The 18,866-nt window shown below is 46.4% G+C and overlaps 1 protein-coding gene across 1 annotated transcript; it reads right to left on the bottom strand.

Annotated features, from left to right (window-relative positions):
• Positions 1 to 3,028: 3,028 nt before the first annotated feature.
• LOC119812694 (CMRF-35-like molecule 4) lies at positions 3,029 to 8,159 on the bottom strand. Its single transcript, XM_038327542.1, has 4 exons — positions 7,807 to 8,159; positions 6,744 to 7,124; positions 4,850 to 4,973; positions 3,029 to 3,317 (listed from the first exon to the last, which is right to left on the bottom strand). Exons 1-4 carry the CDS (start codon positions 7,865 to 7,867, stop codon positions 3,170 to 3,172), a joined length of 714 nt encoding a protein of 237 aa, XP_038183470.1. The 5' UTR covers positions 7,868 to 8,159; the 3' UTR covers positions 3,029 to 3,169.
• Positions 8,160 to 18,866: the final 10,707 nt, after the last annotated feature.

The raw sequence follows: 18,866 nt of genomic DNA, 5'->3' as shown, positions 1-18,866 counted from the left end.
TAAGGGGTTGGAGAGATGATTCAGTTATTAAGAGCATTTCCCAGTTTTCCAGACCACCCAAGTTCTATTTCCAGCACCCACATCAGGGGCACACAAACGCCTGTAGCTCTAGAGATATCTGACACTCTAATCTCACAAGACACAAAATTCAAAATAATGAAAATACAATAACTAAATAAATATAAGGAGTGAGAGAGATGGCTTATTAGGTAAGAGCTACTTCTGACCTTCATGGACAACTATACTCAAATGCACATAACCACACAATATATACACATACATGTACATATATAAATATATACATATATATGTAACTATATGTGATTGTACATACATATGTGTAACTAAAAATTTAAAAATAGGGACTGGAGCGACAGCTCAGTGATTGAGTGCATACTGTTCTTTCAAAGGACACACGTTTGGTTCCCAACACCCACAACGTGTGACTCCCAACCACCTGTAACTCCAGCTCCAGGGGAATCCATTGCCTTCTTCTATTGTCCATGGGCACTTCATTTACATGTGAATGGGTGTGTGTGTGTGTGTGTGTGCGTGTGTGTGTGCCACACACAAATAATTAAAATAAAATATTTTTAAAAATCTTGAGATAATAATACAAGTTATTCTAAATCAAATATAACAAACATATGAACAGGCTTCAAAGAAGAAATACTTTATTAAGTCATTTTATCATTTATTTCAAATTTTGTTTCTTGTGGGTGTTTGATGTGTTTGTGAGCATGGATGTGCAACACAGCTTGCATGTAGAAGTCAGAGGATGACATCTGGGAGTTGGTTCTTTCCTCCACCATAGTTCTAGGCATTGAATTCAGGTGGCCAGGTTTTCACAGTGAAGCTGATCCAATCTCACCAACCCTTAAAAGGTATTTTTCCAGGTTCCCAAATAATTGAGGTCACAGTCCAGGTCCATAGCTAGGAAAGTTATCCAAAAGGTGCATTTGGTGCACTGTGCTAGCTATATTTTATGCCAACTTGACCCAAGCTAGAGTCATCTGAGAGGAGGGAGCCTCAACTGAGAAATGACTCCATGCCAGGCATGATGGTGCACACCTTTATTGCCAGCACTAGGGAGGCAGAGGCAGGTAGATCTCTGTGAGTCCCAGGATGCCACTAGGTTGATATAGAGAGAATATGTCAAGAGACCATTTTGTGTTCTGTTTCATGACAAATGCAAGATGGGGGAGGGAAGAGGAGGAGGAGGGAAGGAGGGGGAAGGAAAGGAAAGAGAGGCTCTACCGTGTTTATCCACAGAAGGAAAGCTATGTAATTTTGTGCTAATGTAGCCAGCCAGAGGGCAACACAAACAAGATGCACGTTACAGCGTCAACACATCAGTGTGCACGAACCTCAGAGGCACAAAGTTTAATGAGAAAAGCAAAGACTTAAAACGAAGCATGCATACTGAGCATGGCACGTGCCTATAGTCTCAGAACTAGGGAGGCTGAGGCTGGAGAATGAGGGGGTGGAAACTAGCCTGGGCTACACTGTGAGACTCTGCTAATGAAAGAAAAGGAAGATGGAAAGAAAGAAGGAAAAGGGGAGAGAAATACAGAGACAGACACACAAGCACACAGACAGACACACAGACACACCCACAAATAGACACAGACTGATAGATACACCAACAGACAAACACACCAACAGATAGACAGACAGACAGATAAAGGAAGGGGACTGGGGTGCATCTGATTCCCAGCAACCACATGGTGGCTCACTACCATCCATAATGAGATCTGGTGCCCTCTTCTGGCCTGCAGGCGTAACACTATATATATAATAAATAAATGATTGAAATCTTAAAAAAAAAGTATAGCTCTGTCCATATAACAATCAGAAATAAAGGTGCTAAACAAAATATGCTTGGCCAATTCATGTGCATGTATGTGACAAAACTTTAAGGCCAGCAGATAAAATAATACCAGGCTGAGGTTGTCACCACAGGGGGTAGAAAACAGGAATGTGACATCAGAGAGGGGGGGATCACCATTATGGACCATGCTCTATGACTGAATCTGGAGAAGGGCACAGTGCCAAGTGTATTTGCATGTAAGGTGTGTGTATTTATTGGTCACATTGCCAAACTGCCCTCTAAATATCTATGTCTGTACCCTTTGATTAGTACTGTTCCCAGCCTTGGTTGGAGAAGCGTCTCTCTGCTGTCATCTAAGTGCTGAGAAAAAGTAACTATTGAGTGCTCAGCCCTAAAAGGGACATCTATGTCAAACATCCACCCTACCCCAAGGCACCCCCATCCTACCCCAATGCACCGCCACCCTATCCCAAGCATTTCCATCCTACTCCAAGGTTTGGTGTAGGAGGTCCTTCTGTCTATGTGTTGCTTTTATTGGTCAATGAATAAAGGAACTGGTTTGACCTATAGCAAGGTAGAGGGAAGGTGGAGTCAGGGGGAAGCCATGCAGCCACTACCGGAGACAGAAGCTGGGAACTTTAGCTGGTAAGCCACAGCCATGTGGCAATATACAGATTAATAGAAATGGGTTAAGTTAATATGTAAGAGTTAGTCAATAAGAAGCTAGAGCTAATGGGCCAAGCAGTGATTTAATTAATACAGTTTCTGTGTGATTATTTTGGTTCTGGGCAGCTAGGATGAACAAGCGGCCTCCTCCTACAAAGGTTCAGGAACATTATTGAAGGAAGAAGGAGAGGAGGGAATTGGAAGCCGGGGTGGGGGGAAGGGGGAGGCTGTGAGATGCTGTGTTCCAGCTGTGCCACGGCCACTGCACTCACGACACTGTAGCTGCGGTCACCTGCACAGCACCAGGGCAGCAAGGTCAGTGAGCATCCCAGCAGGCGGCACTGACTGGACTCAGTGGTTAGGAAAAGAAGAAGAATGGAAATAGGGGACAGACCATGAAGGGGGAGGGAACACCTGCCCGAGGGAGTGGGAGGGTGGGGTTGGAGGTGGATATGATAGAGTTAGGGTGTACATGTGTGAAATTATCTAAGAATAAATAAAGATACTCTATTAATATGTATATGTATTTATTGGGCACATTCTTTCATGTGTTTGGCACAGCACAAAGACTCTTCTAAGACATCTCAGAGTTTTCTCAGCAGCACAGATTGTCCTCTGCCACCAGGGGAGCTGCATGCGGTGACATGGACAGGGCTTCACTGTCACCAGACGTCACTGATTCTCATAACCGGGGTGATGCCGCTTCTCCCCAGAGCACCTCTGAGGTCTGTGCACCCAGAGGACCGCACTGAGCATGCTCAGGAGCAGGGACAGCTCCAGAAAGACCAGGAGCTGGAAGTAGATGCTGCTCAGCAAGGACCTGTAGGGGACAAGGTCACAATAAATTCCCTCCCAGAAGGTGGAGTGGGTGCTCAGCGCTGTGCCTGTCTCTCTCACCCAGGAGAGTGTCCACGTGATCTTTCCAGGGACAAGGACAAGGCAGCCCTGCCTGATTGACCAGGGTGACCGAGAGCCCAAGAAAGAGCCTGGAACTGTGGGCCTGGTCCATTCTCTCCAGTTCAACTCTATGGACCTCTATTCCTACAGCCTCTGTCCAGACAGGCAGTGCCGCCCCCACCCACACCTGTGATGATATTTCATTTGCATTTTAATAAATAAAGTTTGCATGGAGATCATAAAGTAAAACAGCCCCACTGGTCAGCCTTACAGACCAGGCAGTGGTGACACACACCTTTAATCCCAGTAGCCACACTAGTTTGCCATAGAAACTGGGCGGTAGTGGTGTACATCTTTAATCTCAGCTCTAGAGAGGAATAGAAAATGGAAGGAGACAGCTCTGTCAGTCTCATTCTGAGATTCCTGGAAGCAGGATCACTACTTTAGAGTGGGGTAGAAGTAAGAGCCGGCGGCTGTCTGTTTTGCTTTTCTGACCTTCAGGTTGAAGCCCAGTATTTGTCTCTGGGTTTTTATTAATTGTGCTACACACACACCCAACTGTCTTCTGATTTGAGTCTCACTATCTCCTCCTGGTGCATGCCCTGGAACTCATTGTGTAGTCGAGGATGTCCTTGAACTCACAGAGATCCACCAGCCTCCACCTACCAAGCACTGGGATTAAAGGCTTTTGTCACCACACCTAGTGACTGTATTTATTTTCATTAGTTGAGTAATTAACTTAGTGGCCTGTGTGTGTATGTTCATCTGTGCATATGAGGTGCACATGTGTGTGCATGAATGTGGATTCCTGAGGATCATCTTGGAAGCCATTTCTCAAGAATCATCACCTTGTTATGTTTGTTTTGAGACAGGTCTCACTGTGTCGCAGTGGCTAGGATGGAATTTGCTGTGTAGTCCAGGCTGGTCTTAAGCTCAGAGATTGGTAACTTTGCCTCCCAAGTGTAGGGACTAAAGGCAGGAGCCACCATGCCTGGTCCATCTCTCTTGTTTTCTGACAGGATCTCTCAGTGGCCTGGAGTGTGCCACGCAGGCTAAGCTGGCTGACCAGTGAGTCTCAGGCATCCTCCTGTCTCCACCTCCAGAGCTCAGGTATTGTAAGAGTATACCACCATACCTGACATGTGTGTAGTGTGGCTCGAACTCAGATCCTTGTGTCTGCAAGATGAGCACTTTACCCCAGGCTCTGGATGTGTTTATGTGGTAACCTCTGGACAGGAGACTAACTCCGTCTCAGCGGGTCTGGTGTCATTGCTGTGCTCCAGTCTTTAGATGAGCAACTGGCATTCACAAAGCACCCCCTGCCCCAGGTCAGTGTGGGATGGGGAGATGCAGGAGATGCCCAAGGAGGGGATGCAAACCTTCTCCCTCCACCCTCTCAGCATTACCTCCCCCACCCCACACGATCCAGAGACCTCAGGGATATGGGTTCCTTACCGAGGTTGTAGGCTGGGACCAGGAGTTGTGTTCTCTGTGGTCACACTGGGCTGAGTGTGCACTGGTGAGGATGTGGGAGACCCCAGGGTATTTGTTCTGCTCCAAGGGATACGGTCTACAATAGCTGCAAAAAAATGGAAACACAAGACAGTTCCAGTGACCTCTACTCTACCTCCTACCCACTGAAACCTCTGCAGTCCTGCTTCACACAGATTAATAGGAACATGGTAGACAGCTGTCTTTTAGCCCATAAACCTCATGGCCACACCAAGACCTGGTCAGGGCTTCCATTCCCAGCCCTTCCCATGGAGCACGTGGGTGGTTGGCACCTTCACACTTGAGGCCAGCCATCCTACAGAGGAGAGTTTAAGTGTCAGTGTCATGACACGTGTTACCAGGTCCCAGCTGGCCTCAGTCCCACCTTTGCCTCCTTGTCTTCCACCCTTGTGGGGACAGACACAGAGGGGTGGACCCTGTCTGTCTGGCCCACTCATTCCCACACTGTCAGCCAGACAGCCCACTGGGCAGTCATCTCTGAGGCATGTCCAGATGGAAAGTTCTAGAAAGGCAGATGCTTGAAGGACCCTGTGGAGAGTGGCCTCTACTGCAGAGAACTAGTAATACCAGTGGATTTGGTTCTGCACTCCTCAGTGTGAACCCACAGAAGATGCTGGAGGGAAGTTTATGTGAGGGCGAAACCAACACTGAGAACCAGAACAGGAAGCTGGGTGTGGGGTGCCAGTGTGGGAGAGGCAGAGTCAGGAAGATCGGTCATTCAAGACGAATCTCAACTACACAGTGAGTTTGTGGCCAACCTGGGCTACACAAGACCCCCTCTCAGAAAAGAAAAGAAAAACTGACAGAGAATTTCAGCCCCTCAGCCCCAGCCACAACCCTGGTCTTATTAAAAAGATGCACTAATTGGGGTTCTATGACCAAGGGAACCTCCGTAAGGGGAAAATGGAATACAGGCATGGAGAACATTGGGACCAAAGTAACTGAGTCCCCCTTGACCTCTGCCTGGGTAGGGACACTTCTCAGGTATTCTCTGAGTTTCTTCCTGCAGGAAATGGTTCCTGGCAAAGGGGAACATTGGGGAACTTGGAGGGGTTGAATGGATTCCTCAGGGATCAAGAACCCCGATACACAATCTAGGCTCCTTCTTGTGTCTCTGGGGCCTCTCAGAAGCCCCAGAGCCACTGTGATGAAGTTGGTCCCTCAGGCCCTCTATGGAAGGGAGGTGTCCACTCAGTCCCAGGCCAGAGCAGCCCTTGATGGAGGGGAGCAGATGTGCTGGGGTACTGTTCCCACATGGAGATGGGGACCGGACCAAATGAGATCTGGGAGAGAGGATTTGCCTCCTATCGGGGCAGGAAGTCACAAAGAGCCTGTTATTCAGGGCCCGTCTCTAGAAAGGGTCAAGCTTGAGACTGTCACATGGATCACACAGAGAATCTCCAACAGGGTCTGATGAGACAACTCGGTGGGTAAAGACCCTTGCTTGCCAATCCTGATGACGTGAGTTTGAGCCCCTGGACCCACACTGTGGAAAAGAAAACTAAGTCCAAGAAATTCTCCTCTGACTGACACACACCATGGACAAGTTTGGTAAGTAATTAAGTAAATAAATAAATAAATAAATTTACTGAAGAGAGGTTCTGAGAACTCAGGTTCCCCATTGTGCCAGTGTGTGCATGCACACACATGTACAAGTGTACATACACTATCACATACCACCCCTGCTCTCACAATGGCACGAGTGGACTCACACTCCCTGTGTCTGAGTCACTGATTCACCATGCTCACCATGCTACTGTATCTGGATTCCTTCTTTCATGAGGGAATGACAGACCAGGACTTCATGTCAGGATGTCCTGACATGAAGGGGGCTTACCTGGGACCACGGCCACCACAATCTTGAAGGAAGCATCAATCCTCCAGGAGGGAACAATCTCCAACAAGGAACTATCAATCCCTGAGGAGCCATTGATAAATGGTACATCCACTCCACACTTGTAGGTGCCTGCATCCTCCAGGGCGAGGTTCTCCAAGGTCACTGTGAAGGTGAGGGTGGCTGGATGGTCCCTGATGGACACTCGGCCACTCCTAGCTTGTTTTGGGGGTCTGGTCTTGACAATCTTTTCACACAGTAGCAGCGAGCTTCTGCACCAGTATTTGACGTTGCTCTTGTATTTCTCCCCATACTGACACCGCACAATCAGGGATTCCCCCACGGCGCCTGTCACGGTGCTGGGGCCACGCAGAGGGACACAGCCTGGAAAACACAAGCCACAGTTCTGCACCCTCACAGCTGGATGGGGGTCAGGCCTTCCTTGGTCAGGTCTTAGAGAGCGCTCTGGTCTGGAGGAAGCAATGAGAAAGGAGACAGGCTTTGTCAGACCAGAAGTTAGAACTGAGGTGAGGACCTTTGTTGTCCATAAGAGAGGGCCAGGAGGGGGCTTGTCCCTGGAAAAAGGAAGGATCCAGGAGCAAACAACATTGTGTGTGTGTGTGAGAGAGGGGGGGGGTTGGGAGCGGGAGAGAGAGAGAGACTTTACCTACGTACATATATGTGTATATATATCTGTGGGTGGCACATGCGTCTTTGTCGGATTGAGTGCTTTTGTGTGTTTGGTAAGCACACATATGTATGCAGATACATGTGTGTACACAGTAGAGATTGTGTGGTTTTTTTTGGCAATGACTTTGTAGCTAACCCTTTCAGCAGGTCCTGACTGTCTCAGGTGTGGCTGACATCACTGTCCGGAAGCCTGACTGCACCTGTGAGACCATCCTGCCCAGTCCTGCCCACCCCCACTCCCTATCTTCTCTCTAAGCCCCATCTTCCTCTGCTGGCTGCTCTCACCGGCCTCCCCCCACCCCCTGTCACACCCTCTCACTTACACCAGGAGTTCCCCTTTCAAAGCTGGAAGCCCCCACCCTGTCCCCGTGCTCACCTGGGACCTGCAGGAGGAGCAGAGCTGAAGGCAGCCACACTCCCAACACCCTCAGGGTCATTTCTTCAGCTCAGATGTCTCCTGCACCCACACCAAGCCCAAGAGAGGAGAAGGGATGCTTCCTTCTAGAACGTTCAATGCACATGTGCCTTGTTCTCTTTCTGTCCTCTGCTTCCTGGTCCCGTGTGAGGCCCCAGATGAACAGGTACAGGAAGTGCTCTGAAGATGCTCCAGGCTCAGCGGTGCTGGTTCCTATCACTCTCAGTGAGGGGTAAATCCATGGTCACCTGAGGATGCCACCTGCCCCCTAGCCCTCAGCTAAGGGCTTCTTAACCTTCCCACTCCTGGCACAGCCTGGAGAGCATTTCCTTTTTTGTTCAGGCTGCTGAACCTCTGTGACACGTCACTTCCTGACTGGACTTGTGAGCTGTCCATTATCTTTTGTTCCATCTCTGTGAGCACGGAGAAACCATCTCCTTCCAATAGTCAGCTTAGCCGCCCACAGCATGCTCTTAGTCCATGGGGTCTCTGGCTCCATTTCTGTCTTCACACAGCTTATCGAGCTTACACTGTGATCCTGATTCCTTAATCAGAGTTCACCTTGATGCTGAGTCCCCCCACAAAGGGTACAGATCTGGAGGCCACAATTCTTGCTCCCCACCCATCTTATTCTGATTGGCTGCTGTTCCTTTGTTTGTATCAGCTTCTCTAGCTCAGGTTGACCCCTATACAGCTGAGGATGACCTTGCATTTATTCTCCTGCTTCCACCTCCCGAATCTACGTATTGTAGGTGTGTGCCGCCACACCCCATCCATGCTGTGCTCAGGATTGAGCCTGGGGCTCTATGCATGCTAGGCAAGCACTCTACCAACTGAGCTATGTCTCATTTGAGACAGTATCTCACATTGCAGCCCAGGCTGGACTGGAATGTACTATTTAGCTCAAGCTGAACTTGAATTCACAGAAGTCCTCCTCCCTTGAGTCTCCCTGATTGATGACTCTGTCTTCCGATGTCTCCTGGTCCCATATCTAGACATGGACCTGTGGTCATTATTTTGGGTAAATGCTGGGTGTTGGGAGGAGGATGAATAACAAACTCAGGTCTGTCGTTTCTGATCCCTCCATTCCCAATTCTGGCGGTACACCTCCCTCTCATGCTGGGGGAGAAGGCGGGAGAATGTTTCCTGGAGCCTGGTGATGCACCTAACCTTAGAGGCATCTACACCTCTCTGATATGTGTCAGTGTCTGGAGACTGTGGTGACACTTGTGGGGACATCGGCACTTGCTGTGTCCTGACTCACGGCTCTCCTTTGGATATCCACACGTATTGCTCATCTCTAATCCCCATTAGCAGATAATGCAGGAATCCCCCGTTGTATCACTTTCTCCATTTCTTGCTTCTCTCTCACACATCTTCAGGATGTCTGTCTGCGTCTCATCCTTGTCCACTGTTTGTGCTCTACAGAATAAAGAGCAAAGACACCACTTTTTGTATCCACTCGGGGACATGAAGGCTATAGTCCCTGCTTGGTATCTGTGTTGGTCACTATTCTGTCGCTGTGAAGAGACAACCATGAGCAAGAAACTCCTATTAGAGAAAGCATTTCATTGGAGGCTTGCTTGCAGTTTCAGCAACTTAGTCCATTCACACCATGGTGGGGAGCACAGTGGTAGGCGTGGTAGGCATAGCTGAGAGCTACATCCTGATTTTCAGGAAGAGAAAGAGAGAGCGAGTGAGAGATAGATAGATAGATAGATAGATAGAGATAGACAGACAGACCAGACAGACACACACAGAGAGAGAGAGAGAGAGAGGAGAGAGAGAGAGAGAGAGAGAGAGAGAGAGAGAGAGAGAGAGAGAGGGGAGAGAGAGAGAGTGCTCTTGGCTGAGCAGTATCTAATGGAGATCAGTGATTGTGTTCTGATTCAGCTCTGTCCTATAGGACACCTCTGAACTCTGGTGTCTCCTCAGCACAGGACTTGATTTATAACACAGCATGTGACTCATAACCGAGCTTAGCAAAGACATCAGTCCTTACACTCTAGCCCAGAAGTGAAGAATGTGGTAAGGGGGATCATATTCGAGGAGGTGTAAGTGTAGACTGCTCGTTCATTTTCCTGCTGCCCAGACCCAAATAATTACACAGAAACTATATTAATCACAACACTGTTTGGCCAATAGCTTAGGCGTATTCCTAGCTAGCTCTTACATATTACATTTAACCTACTTCTATTAATCTATGTATCACCATGAGTCTTGTGTTCTACCAGTAAGGTTCCAGTGTCTGTCTCCCTCAGCAGTTACATGGTGTCTCCTTGACTCTGCCTACTACTCTCTCTCTATATCTCTGTTAAGATGTCCTGCCTGGATTTACTCTTCAAAGCCATTGGCCAAAACGGCTTTATTTATCAACCAATAAAAGCAACACATATACAGAAAGATATCCCACATCATCTACATTGAGTGCCAATTTGTAGTGGTACCAAAATATTCTCCAATAGCTCAAAAGGGAGTATAACAAAGATTTATTTATTTGGAGATAAGCTCACAGTAAGAGTATCAATCCACTGTCCTCTGCATGTACTCGGAACCAGAACCAAATCGAGCAGAAAAGAAGGCTGTGAACACTTTTTGTCTGCACTTATAGTACACGAGACCACACCCAGAGTGGGCTGGTATCTTAAAGGCTATTGGCTGAAGGAGTTCCCACAACAAGGTGGAGTCACAGAACCTCCTCTAAATGGTAAGTCAAAGTATACAACACAGCACAATGCTACATTCCCTTCATGCTGAAGATTTGAGTGAGGTCAGGGGACTCAGGAGTGTTAGGGATGGTCCATGTTAGGTATACCTCATTCTGATCTTGAATCACTCTGCAAGGAGCTGCATTGGTTAGACAAGCATTGAACAGTCAAGAAACACACATCACACACACACACACACAAATTTTAGGAGCTATATAGGAATTTATAAACAGTGTTGTAACATGAAGCTCTACATAGGATCTGGATTACTTCTTGTGCCCTCTTATGGCTACTTAGAAGCCCCAAGACCTCTTCAAGGAGTCTGATATCTCAGGGACTCCGTGGGCCTGGGGGACGGCTCAGTATGTAAAGTGCTGGCAGTGTGAGCAGGGTGACTGGAGTTCAGACTCATCAAGATAGGATTTATAATGGAATATTTTATTGGAATTTGCCAAATACAAGTGGCGTGGATATTGTGAATGTAATTCTTATTTGATAACTGTTCTAATATATTGTATATTGTTTTTCTATGTTAAAATTAAATCCTTTCTTTTTATGTAGACAAAAGGGGAAAATGTTGTAGGATATTATTTTCACTATGTAAAGATGTGTTACATTTGTTTATGCAGTGGAATATTACTGTAACTGTGTAAAGGTGTGTTATATTGGTTTCTGCTGCATTTGTTTAATTATATAAAATGTGTTGCTGTTTCACATTTCCTACCTAAGGCAACTAATTGGTTTAATAAAGATCTCAATGGCTAAATAGCCAGGCAGAGAATGGATAGGCAGGACAGGTGGACAGAGAGAATATATAGGAGGAAAAAAAATCTAGACTTGAGAGAAGAGAAGAACGAAAAACAGGAGAAAATAAAAAGGTTAGGGAGACTCCCGGGGTCAGCTGGACAGACACTGAGTCAGCAAGAAAGTAAGATATATACAAAGAATTAAAGGTAAAATTCCCATGTCAAAATGTAGATGAAGAGAAACAGGTTAATTTAAGTTAAAGGAAAAATTATACAGAAATAAGGAAACGCTAAGGCCGAGCATTCAAAATGAATAAGAAGTCTCCAAGTCATGATTTGGGATTTGGTTGGTGGCCTAAATAAAAAAGCCTGGTACATATGTTTTTGGGTGGGGTGTGTGGCTATGTGAGAGTGTGTATGTGTTCATGCAATGAAGCCATTATTCATGTTGTATTGTTACAATCATGGCCATCACAATCACTACTATTAAAGCTCCCTGACTCTGTCTCAGAAAGAGAACCATTGGCAAGGTATGTGTGTGGTATATACTGCTGTGCAAACAGTGGTGTACATATATACACCTGATGAGTACAGTATATATACATCGTTTGTGTAGCATGTGTAGCTTTGTGAGGCATGGTATACACACATATGATGTGTGTGGTATATATTTATTTATCACATGTAGTATGTGCATTGTGCACTTCATGTATTATTGTAAGTATGCTGTGCGTGCTGCATACATGTGCATGGCATGCATAGCACATGTGAGGGATGTTCATATGTGTATACATATGACAATGTGTGCATGTGTGTGATAAGCCATGTTCCTTCTTGATCCTGGAGAGAAGGTTATAATGGCAATGGTGGATATGCCTTGGGTAGCCAGACCTTTCCTGTGTAGCCATAGTCCAGTGATTAGCGAGGCTACTTGGGTGAACTCTGAAAATGTGGATCCCAGGAGCTGGCCCTGTCTCTGGGAGCCTTGCTCTCCTGATAGTTGCAGGAGTGAGGGTTGCTCCACGTGTCTCTCTTAGAAGCTAAGGAAGAGTTGGAAAGGAAGGGTAAAAACCGCTGATGCTCCCAGAAATGCGTTCTCACCATCCCCATCCCAAACCCCTACGGACAGAGGCTGAATTCATCAGCAAAACCACCCACTCTAGACTGAGTGACCACACAAGTTTATTTCTTGTTCTTGGAAAAACTGAGTCAGCTAATCCTACCCCCCTTGCCCAGGATGAAGATGCCTCGAGTTCACGCCAGGTGGCAGAAAACCACATGGTGGCCCTTAGATCACAGCTCTGAGGGTGCCTGTGTCACACAAACTCACAGCATCATGGGGGGACAGGGAAATACACCCTTCTCTGCAGTAACAGCAGGGGACAGCCACTCTGTGAGTGAGTCCTGGGTATCCAGTGACCTTAAGTAACCTTGGGGGAGATAGCTCTGTTCTATGAGTCCTGGGGATCTAGGGACCCCAAGTGACTTTGGGGACCCCAATCACGGAAGGAAGGTTAGACGTAACTCAAGTGTATTTATGGACAAGGATTGGGGTCATTTGCTGTGGGAGGTAAGCATTACGGCCATCATGCTGACTCTTGGAGTATGTATGCCTCACAGATGGATCAGGGGCATTGAACCACAAGAGCAGTGTAGTGAGGGGCTGCGGGGCAGGCCTGTTTTTCATCCTGCCTGGCTCCCAGCCACCTGGCTAGCTTATGCCCCGAAATAACAACACACAAACTGTCTTCATTTAAACACCCTGGCCCATTAGTTTCAGCCTCTTATTAACTAATTCTCAGATCTTCCTTTAACCCATATTTAGTAATCTGTGTAGCACCACGAGAGGTGGCTTACCAGGAGAGATCTTAACCTGCATCTGTCTCGGAGAGGAGAGGCATGGCGACTGTCTGAGCCATCTGCTTCACTTTCTTCTTCCTGTTCTGTCTACTCCACCCACCTAAGGGCTGGCCTATCAGATGGGCCAAGGCAGTTTCTTTATTAACCAATGAAATCAACACAAACAGAAGACTCTCCCACATCAGAGCAGGATGGTAGGTGGTGAGGGGTGTGACAGATTCCACATGAGGTCCATGGGACATTGTCCAAGTTAATACAGCCACAGCCATCAACATTATGGGTCTATCGCTTACCTCTTTAGAGTTTGTGACATACTTCCAAAAAGATAGCTTTGTTTTTATTTGTAACAGACATTCAATTTTTGTTCTAAATTAAATTAATTAAATCTTGATAGAGTCTCTCCATATCTTAGGCTGGTTTCCAATCCTTGATCCTCCCGTTTTAGCCTCCCAAGTGCTGGAGTTATAGGTGTGTGCCACGACATATGAGTATTATTTTTATTTTTTGATTCTCTCAGACAAGTTCTTACTATGTAACTCAGACTGAAACACTCTCTAGGTCAGGCTGACCTTGAACTCGTGGCCATCCTCCTAACTCAACCTTCTGAATGTGGGGTGAGATACATGTGTTACCATGTTACCATGTTTGACTGGCCTGTTTGCTTTACAAGAATTACTTTCTGTGGCTGGGAAGACAGGTCCACAATGTGGGAAATTCTTCTGTATATGTGTTGCTTTTATTGGTTAGTAAAGGAGTTGGTTGGGCCTGTGACAGAATAGAGTTAGGCGGGAAAATGAAACTGAATGCTAGGAGAAAGAAGGCAGAGTCAAAGAGTCGCCATGTAGCCGCCAGAGGAGAAAGACACAAGCCACCAGTTGTAATCTTGCTGGTAAACCACAAGCCTCGTGGTAAAATACAAAAAAATAGAAATGGGTTAATTTAAGATATAAGAGCTAGCTAGAAATATGCTTGTGCTATTGGCCAAACAGAATTGCAATTAATATAGCTTCTTTGTGATTATTTAAGGGCTGTGTATCTGGAAAACAAATGAGCAGCCTCCACCTACAGGTCTGACAGTAACGTGCTTGCAAGTATGAGGATCTGAGTTCAATACCGGCAGAACACGGTTAAACATCTCAAGACATGGTGGCACACATTTGTAATCCCAGTGCTGAGCAGGCAGAGACAGACACATCCACTCACTGTGTCTCACTGGCCAGCCACCCTATCCAATCAGTCACAAGAGACCCTAAGTCTCAGAAAAAAAATCCAAAGTGGTCAGTACCTGAGGAACAATACCCAGGCTCTCTACACTCAGGTGCACTCATGCACACACACTCATGCACTCACACACACACACACCCAAACATACACCCACATACGTGCAATCATATATGTATGTGCATATGCCCTCTAACCGATACGAACCCTCACGCACTCCCTCACATAATTTCTGCTCTCCAGAACCCTTCTTCACCACGGCCATAGCATTTATTCAAGCATATCGCCTTGAAGTATTTATAAATGTTACTGAGTGGAAAGTACTGGTCAGAGGAGGAATCTTTTGTACAGAGTGCAGAAACAAGGAAGTTAACTTTTAGAAAGCAGTAAATCAGCAAATTTGTGTGAAAGAGTTGGTTTGGACAGGAAGATGGAGCCATGGAGATTTGGTAAAACAAAGAAGAATGGCAGAAAGAAAAATTGTTTTGTTTCCTCCTCCTCCTCATCCTCCTCCTCTTCCTTCCCACTCATCTTCTGTGTCATCTTCTTTGTGCTCTTCTTGAGACAGGGTCTAGCTGTGTATCCCTGGCTGACCTGAAACCAGCTGCTGTAGTCTGTCTGGTTTCAAAGTTGGAGAGCTCTTTCTGCCTTTTTCTCCCAAGGTCAGAATCACCCTACTAGGTTCTTTTCCATTCCTCGATTCTAAAATGAGGGTGTTGACCCGGTCAGAACGTCTGGGAGGAAATAGAATATAAAGAATGAGGTCATGAACGTCAAGGCTAGGCTAATACTACAGAGTGACCTCCAGCCTCTGGCTGCTGCTGGCTGTTGCTCAGTTTGGAATCTGATGAGGCAGGAAAGAACCCAAGCACTCAGGCTGGACCATCTCCATGCTTAGACACTGCTGCATGGAAGGAGACACCAGAAATCAGGATCTTGGAACGAGGCAAAGCAGGGTGCTATCCTGATGCTCTGAGAAGGAGATTTGAGGAATCTGGTGTCTTGATGCAACTGTTCCCCTCTCCCCAGAGTGAGTGGCAGAACAACTCTGGAAGCAGGGTGTTTGTGTCCACTAACCCGTGAGTCTCCTAAAATCAGGGCTCACCCTTGGTGTGTTCTTACTTAATGCCTCGCTCATAATAGCTAGAGTAAATAAAACTATACATTTTCCAGCAGTCTTCAGAGACTGCAGAAACGAGTTTCTTATTTTTGTGTACCACAAAGGTGCATACTCACACAGCCAGAGTTCCAGGCTTCTGCTGTCTTCCTGTCTTGTGAATTCTCAAGTGTTGACATCATCTACGTGCATATGCTATGGTCCTTACTGAAGATTCAGGGAGGGTAGAAAGGTGATGGCGAGAGCAAGTGGTAAGATAAGAAGATATGCCTGTCTGTCTGTCTGTGTATCTGTCTGGTCATCCATCCATCCATCCATCTTATCTGTTCTAGCCTGTTTTTTGTTACCCAGGGCAGGGGCTGATTCACCCTTACTATACCCGTCTAGCCACATGAACAAACAGAGCCACTGAAACACATGGAGTTGCTATGGAGAAAAGAGGAAACAGAGAAGACAAAGGACAGGAATTCTCTTACTTCTTGCCAAGCTCTACCCTGTAGTGAGGAACAAAAAGTCTAACTGAGAAGAGGAAGACCCTGTGGATACTAGAAGAGGAAGTGTGTGTAGACACATCATGTGCTCATCACTGCAACTCCACAGCTACAGGCACATGCAAAGTGCCTAGCAGGGCATCTCTGGACCTGTGCCATTCTCCCTGTGTCTTCCAGGGTCTTCCATTGTGACCTAGGCCTCTCCAAGGAGCAGCTAGTCTTGGGATCATGGGCCTTAGCTACCGTTATATCTGTAGCATGGGTCAAGTTGCTTCTAGTTGCCACTGGTGTGGGAGGCAAAGGAGATGCATCAGTGGATTGTGTGGTTTCTTCATGATCTGTGCCAGATCAGGGTGCCTGAGGGAGATGGGAGAGTGTTCACCTCACCTTTCTGCTCAGGGACATCCATCCCAGAAGACTGGAGAAAAGATCTATCTTCGTAGCATGAGCAAATGGCGGAGAGCTCAGACAATCTCCCCAGTAGATTTTGGTTCTTTCTTTCTTTACTTTTGTTTTTTTTTTTAAGGCAGGGTTTCTCTGTGTATGCCTGGATGTCATAGGACTCACCCTGTAGACCAGGCTGGCTTTAAACTCACAGAGAACCCCCTGCCTCTGCCTCCTGAGGGATGGGATTAAAGGAGTGGGCCACCACAATGTGACTTCTTCCTTCCTCCCTTAATCTTCTCTCCCTCCCTTACCCCTTCCTTACTTTATCTCTTCCTTCCTTTCTTATTCTCTTCCTCTCTTCCTCTCTTCCTCTCTTCCTCTCTTCCTCTCTTCCTTCCTTCCTTCCTTCCTTCCTTCCTTCCTTCCTTCCTTCCTTCTTTCCTTCATTTTTTTTTTTTTTGGAGACAGGCTCTCTCTGTATAGAGCTGACTGTCCTGGAACACGGTCTGTAGACCATGTTGGCCTCAAACTTCCTCTGCCTCCCAGGTGCTGGGATTAAAGGCGTGTACCACCACCACCCAGTACTCTTCTTTCTAATATGGGCTCCTCTCCTGTTTACATGACATCTCTCTGTGTGTGTACGCACGTATGCACACATGCACAGTATCCAAATGAGTTTAATTAGAATTGCTTGTCTGAGCATAGATGGTACAGGGCCACTTCCTGTCTAATATTCCACTGAAACAAATGAAAAGCTTTGTCTCAACAAAGGCAGCCTCGCTAGAGGTCCAACACACGCCAGCTAGGAGAAGATGCTAACATGGCGTCTCTTCCCACACAAAGTGCTCATGTGACTTTGGGCTGTGGGTGTCAGACCCCAACAAGATGAGAAGAGTCTATGTTGTTGGTGCATAACTCAGCACAGCTGAGGCTGGTGAGCTGGGAGCAGCTGTTTTCCACCTGAGCATTCGCCCTTGACCCTTTCAGCCACCTCCGTGGAGTTTAACCAGGTCTTTCTCATCTTCAAGCTCATATTTGGGTGGTGTCTGTTATTTAGACACTGAATAGATTCTTCTGAAGGACAAGGAGGATAACAATGACCTGGTGAAGAGACCGGCCCTACAATGGTCAATGGCGTAGCCATCTTTCTCTGTCCTACGAGCCAGCTCCCAAAAATGACACAGAGACTTATTAAGTATAAAAACTTAGACTATAGCTTAGGCTTGTTTCTAACTAGTTCTTAAACTTAGATTAATCGATTTTTATTAATCTACATCCTGGCACATGGCTCGTGGCTGTTATTTCTCTTCCTGTAAGTCCTAATTCCCCTGGGACAGACTTTTCCTTTTGGACCCACAACCAGCTCCCAAATCATGACATAAGACTTATTATTAGTTATGAGTGGTCAATCTTAGCTTAGGCTCATTTCTGGCTAGTTATTATAACTTAAATTATCCTGTTTTTCTTCATCTACATTTTTGCCCGGGGCTTTTACCTTTTTTTCTTTCTACATATCTTACTTTCCTGCTGTCTCTATGCCTGGCTGCTTGGTGACCACCTGACTTCTGGGCCTGGGTGTGTCCCTCTATTTCTCCCTCATTCTCTTTGTTTCTCTCTTTTCTCTAGTCTACTTATTCTCTCTGTCTGCCTGCCCCACCTATCCTTCTCCTGACTAGCTATTGGCCAGTCAGCTTTTTATTAGACCAATCAGGTGCGTTGGGTGGGCAAGGTAAAACAGCAACACATCTTTACATAATTAAAGAAATACAGCAAAACAAAAGTAACACATCTTTTCATCATTAACAAAGGCAGCAGAAAGAAATGTAATACAACTTTACACAATCAAAATAATATTCTGCAATGTAAACAATTGTAACACAGCTTTGCATAGTTAAAATAATATTATGCAACACATCCCATTTGGTCTCACTGGACCAAGAATCTAGACTTCAGGGACCAACACTGAGTCACACTGTGGGAACCCCTGGGAACACGTGGCACAGAGACTAGTCAATTGCTTCATCTGTGTTTGGAAAGCAATGAAATGAGTCTCTCGGGTGTGTTGACTGAAAGTAAACATGGTGTGTTCTGTCTGTAAGCCACAGATACCCATTATGACAGTGATAAATGTTTATGCCACTTTCTGAGGCCACATTTTCCAGATATTTGGTCAAATCTGGCTGGTGGCCCACAGGCTTGGGAAGACGTGTTTCCCAAGGAACTGAGGCCCTGAGAAGAAACATGACTTTTTCTTGTATTTTTTACTTCTCCAGAAGCCGTCAGAGACAGAAAGGCCCAGGAAGGAACTGTAGGACATTCCGAGGGTGGGAGAACCTGAGGGGTTCCAGAACCTCAGCTGTCCCTGCTATAGTTGGGGGAGCAATCTGAGGCTGAGCCCACGGTATTCCAGTCACATGTACTGCAGACCACAGCCATTCCTTCGGAGAAATTTTTTCTTCTACACTGGGAGATGGTTCAGTTGTAAGACACT

Source organism: Arvicola amphibius, chromosome 4 (genome assembly GCF_903992535.2).
Source record: "Arvicola amphibius chromosome 4, mArvAmp1.2, whole genome shotgun sequence".
In the NCBI taxonomy this organism is placed as follows: domain Eukaryota; kingdom Metazoa; phylum Chordata; class Mammalia; order Rodentia; family Cricetidae; genus Arvicola; species Arvicola amphibius.
The sequence above is the reverse complement of the archived record's forward strand: the minus strand, read 5'-3'. Positions and strand labels throughout refer to the sequence as shown.

What these genes read in the sequence shown, in the direction of transcription:
- LOC119812694 (XM_038327542.1), bottom strand. Translation starts at nt 7,867, where the DNA reads ATGACCCTGAGGGTGTTGGGAGTGTGGCTGCCTTCAGCTCTGCTCCTC. An exon ending in GCTCCTCCTGCAGGTCCCAG is followed by an intron (nt 7,125 to 7,806) that starts GTGAGCACGGGG and finishes TGTGTTTTCCAG; the next exon opens with GCTGTGTCCCTCTGCGTGGC. An exon ending in TGTGGTGGCCGTGGTCCCAG is followed by an intron (nt 4,974 to 6,743) that starts GTAAGCCCCCTT and finishes ATTTTTTTGCAG; the next exon opens with CTATTGTAGACCGTATCCCT.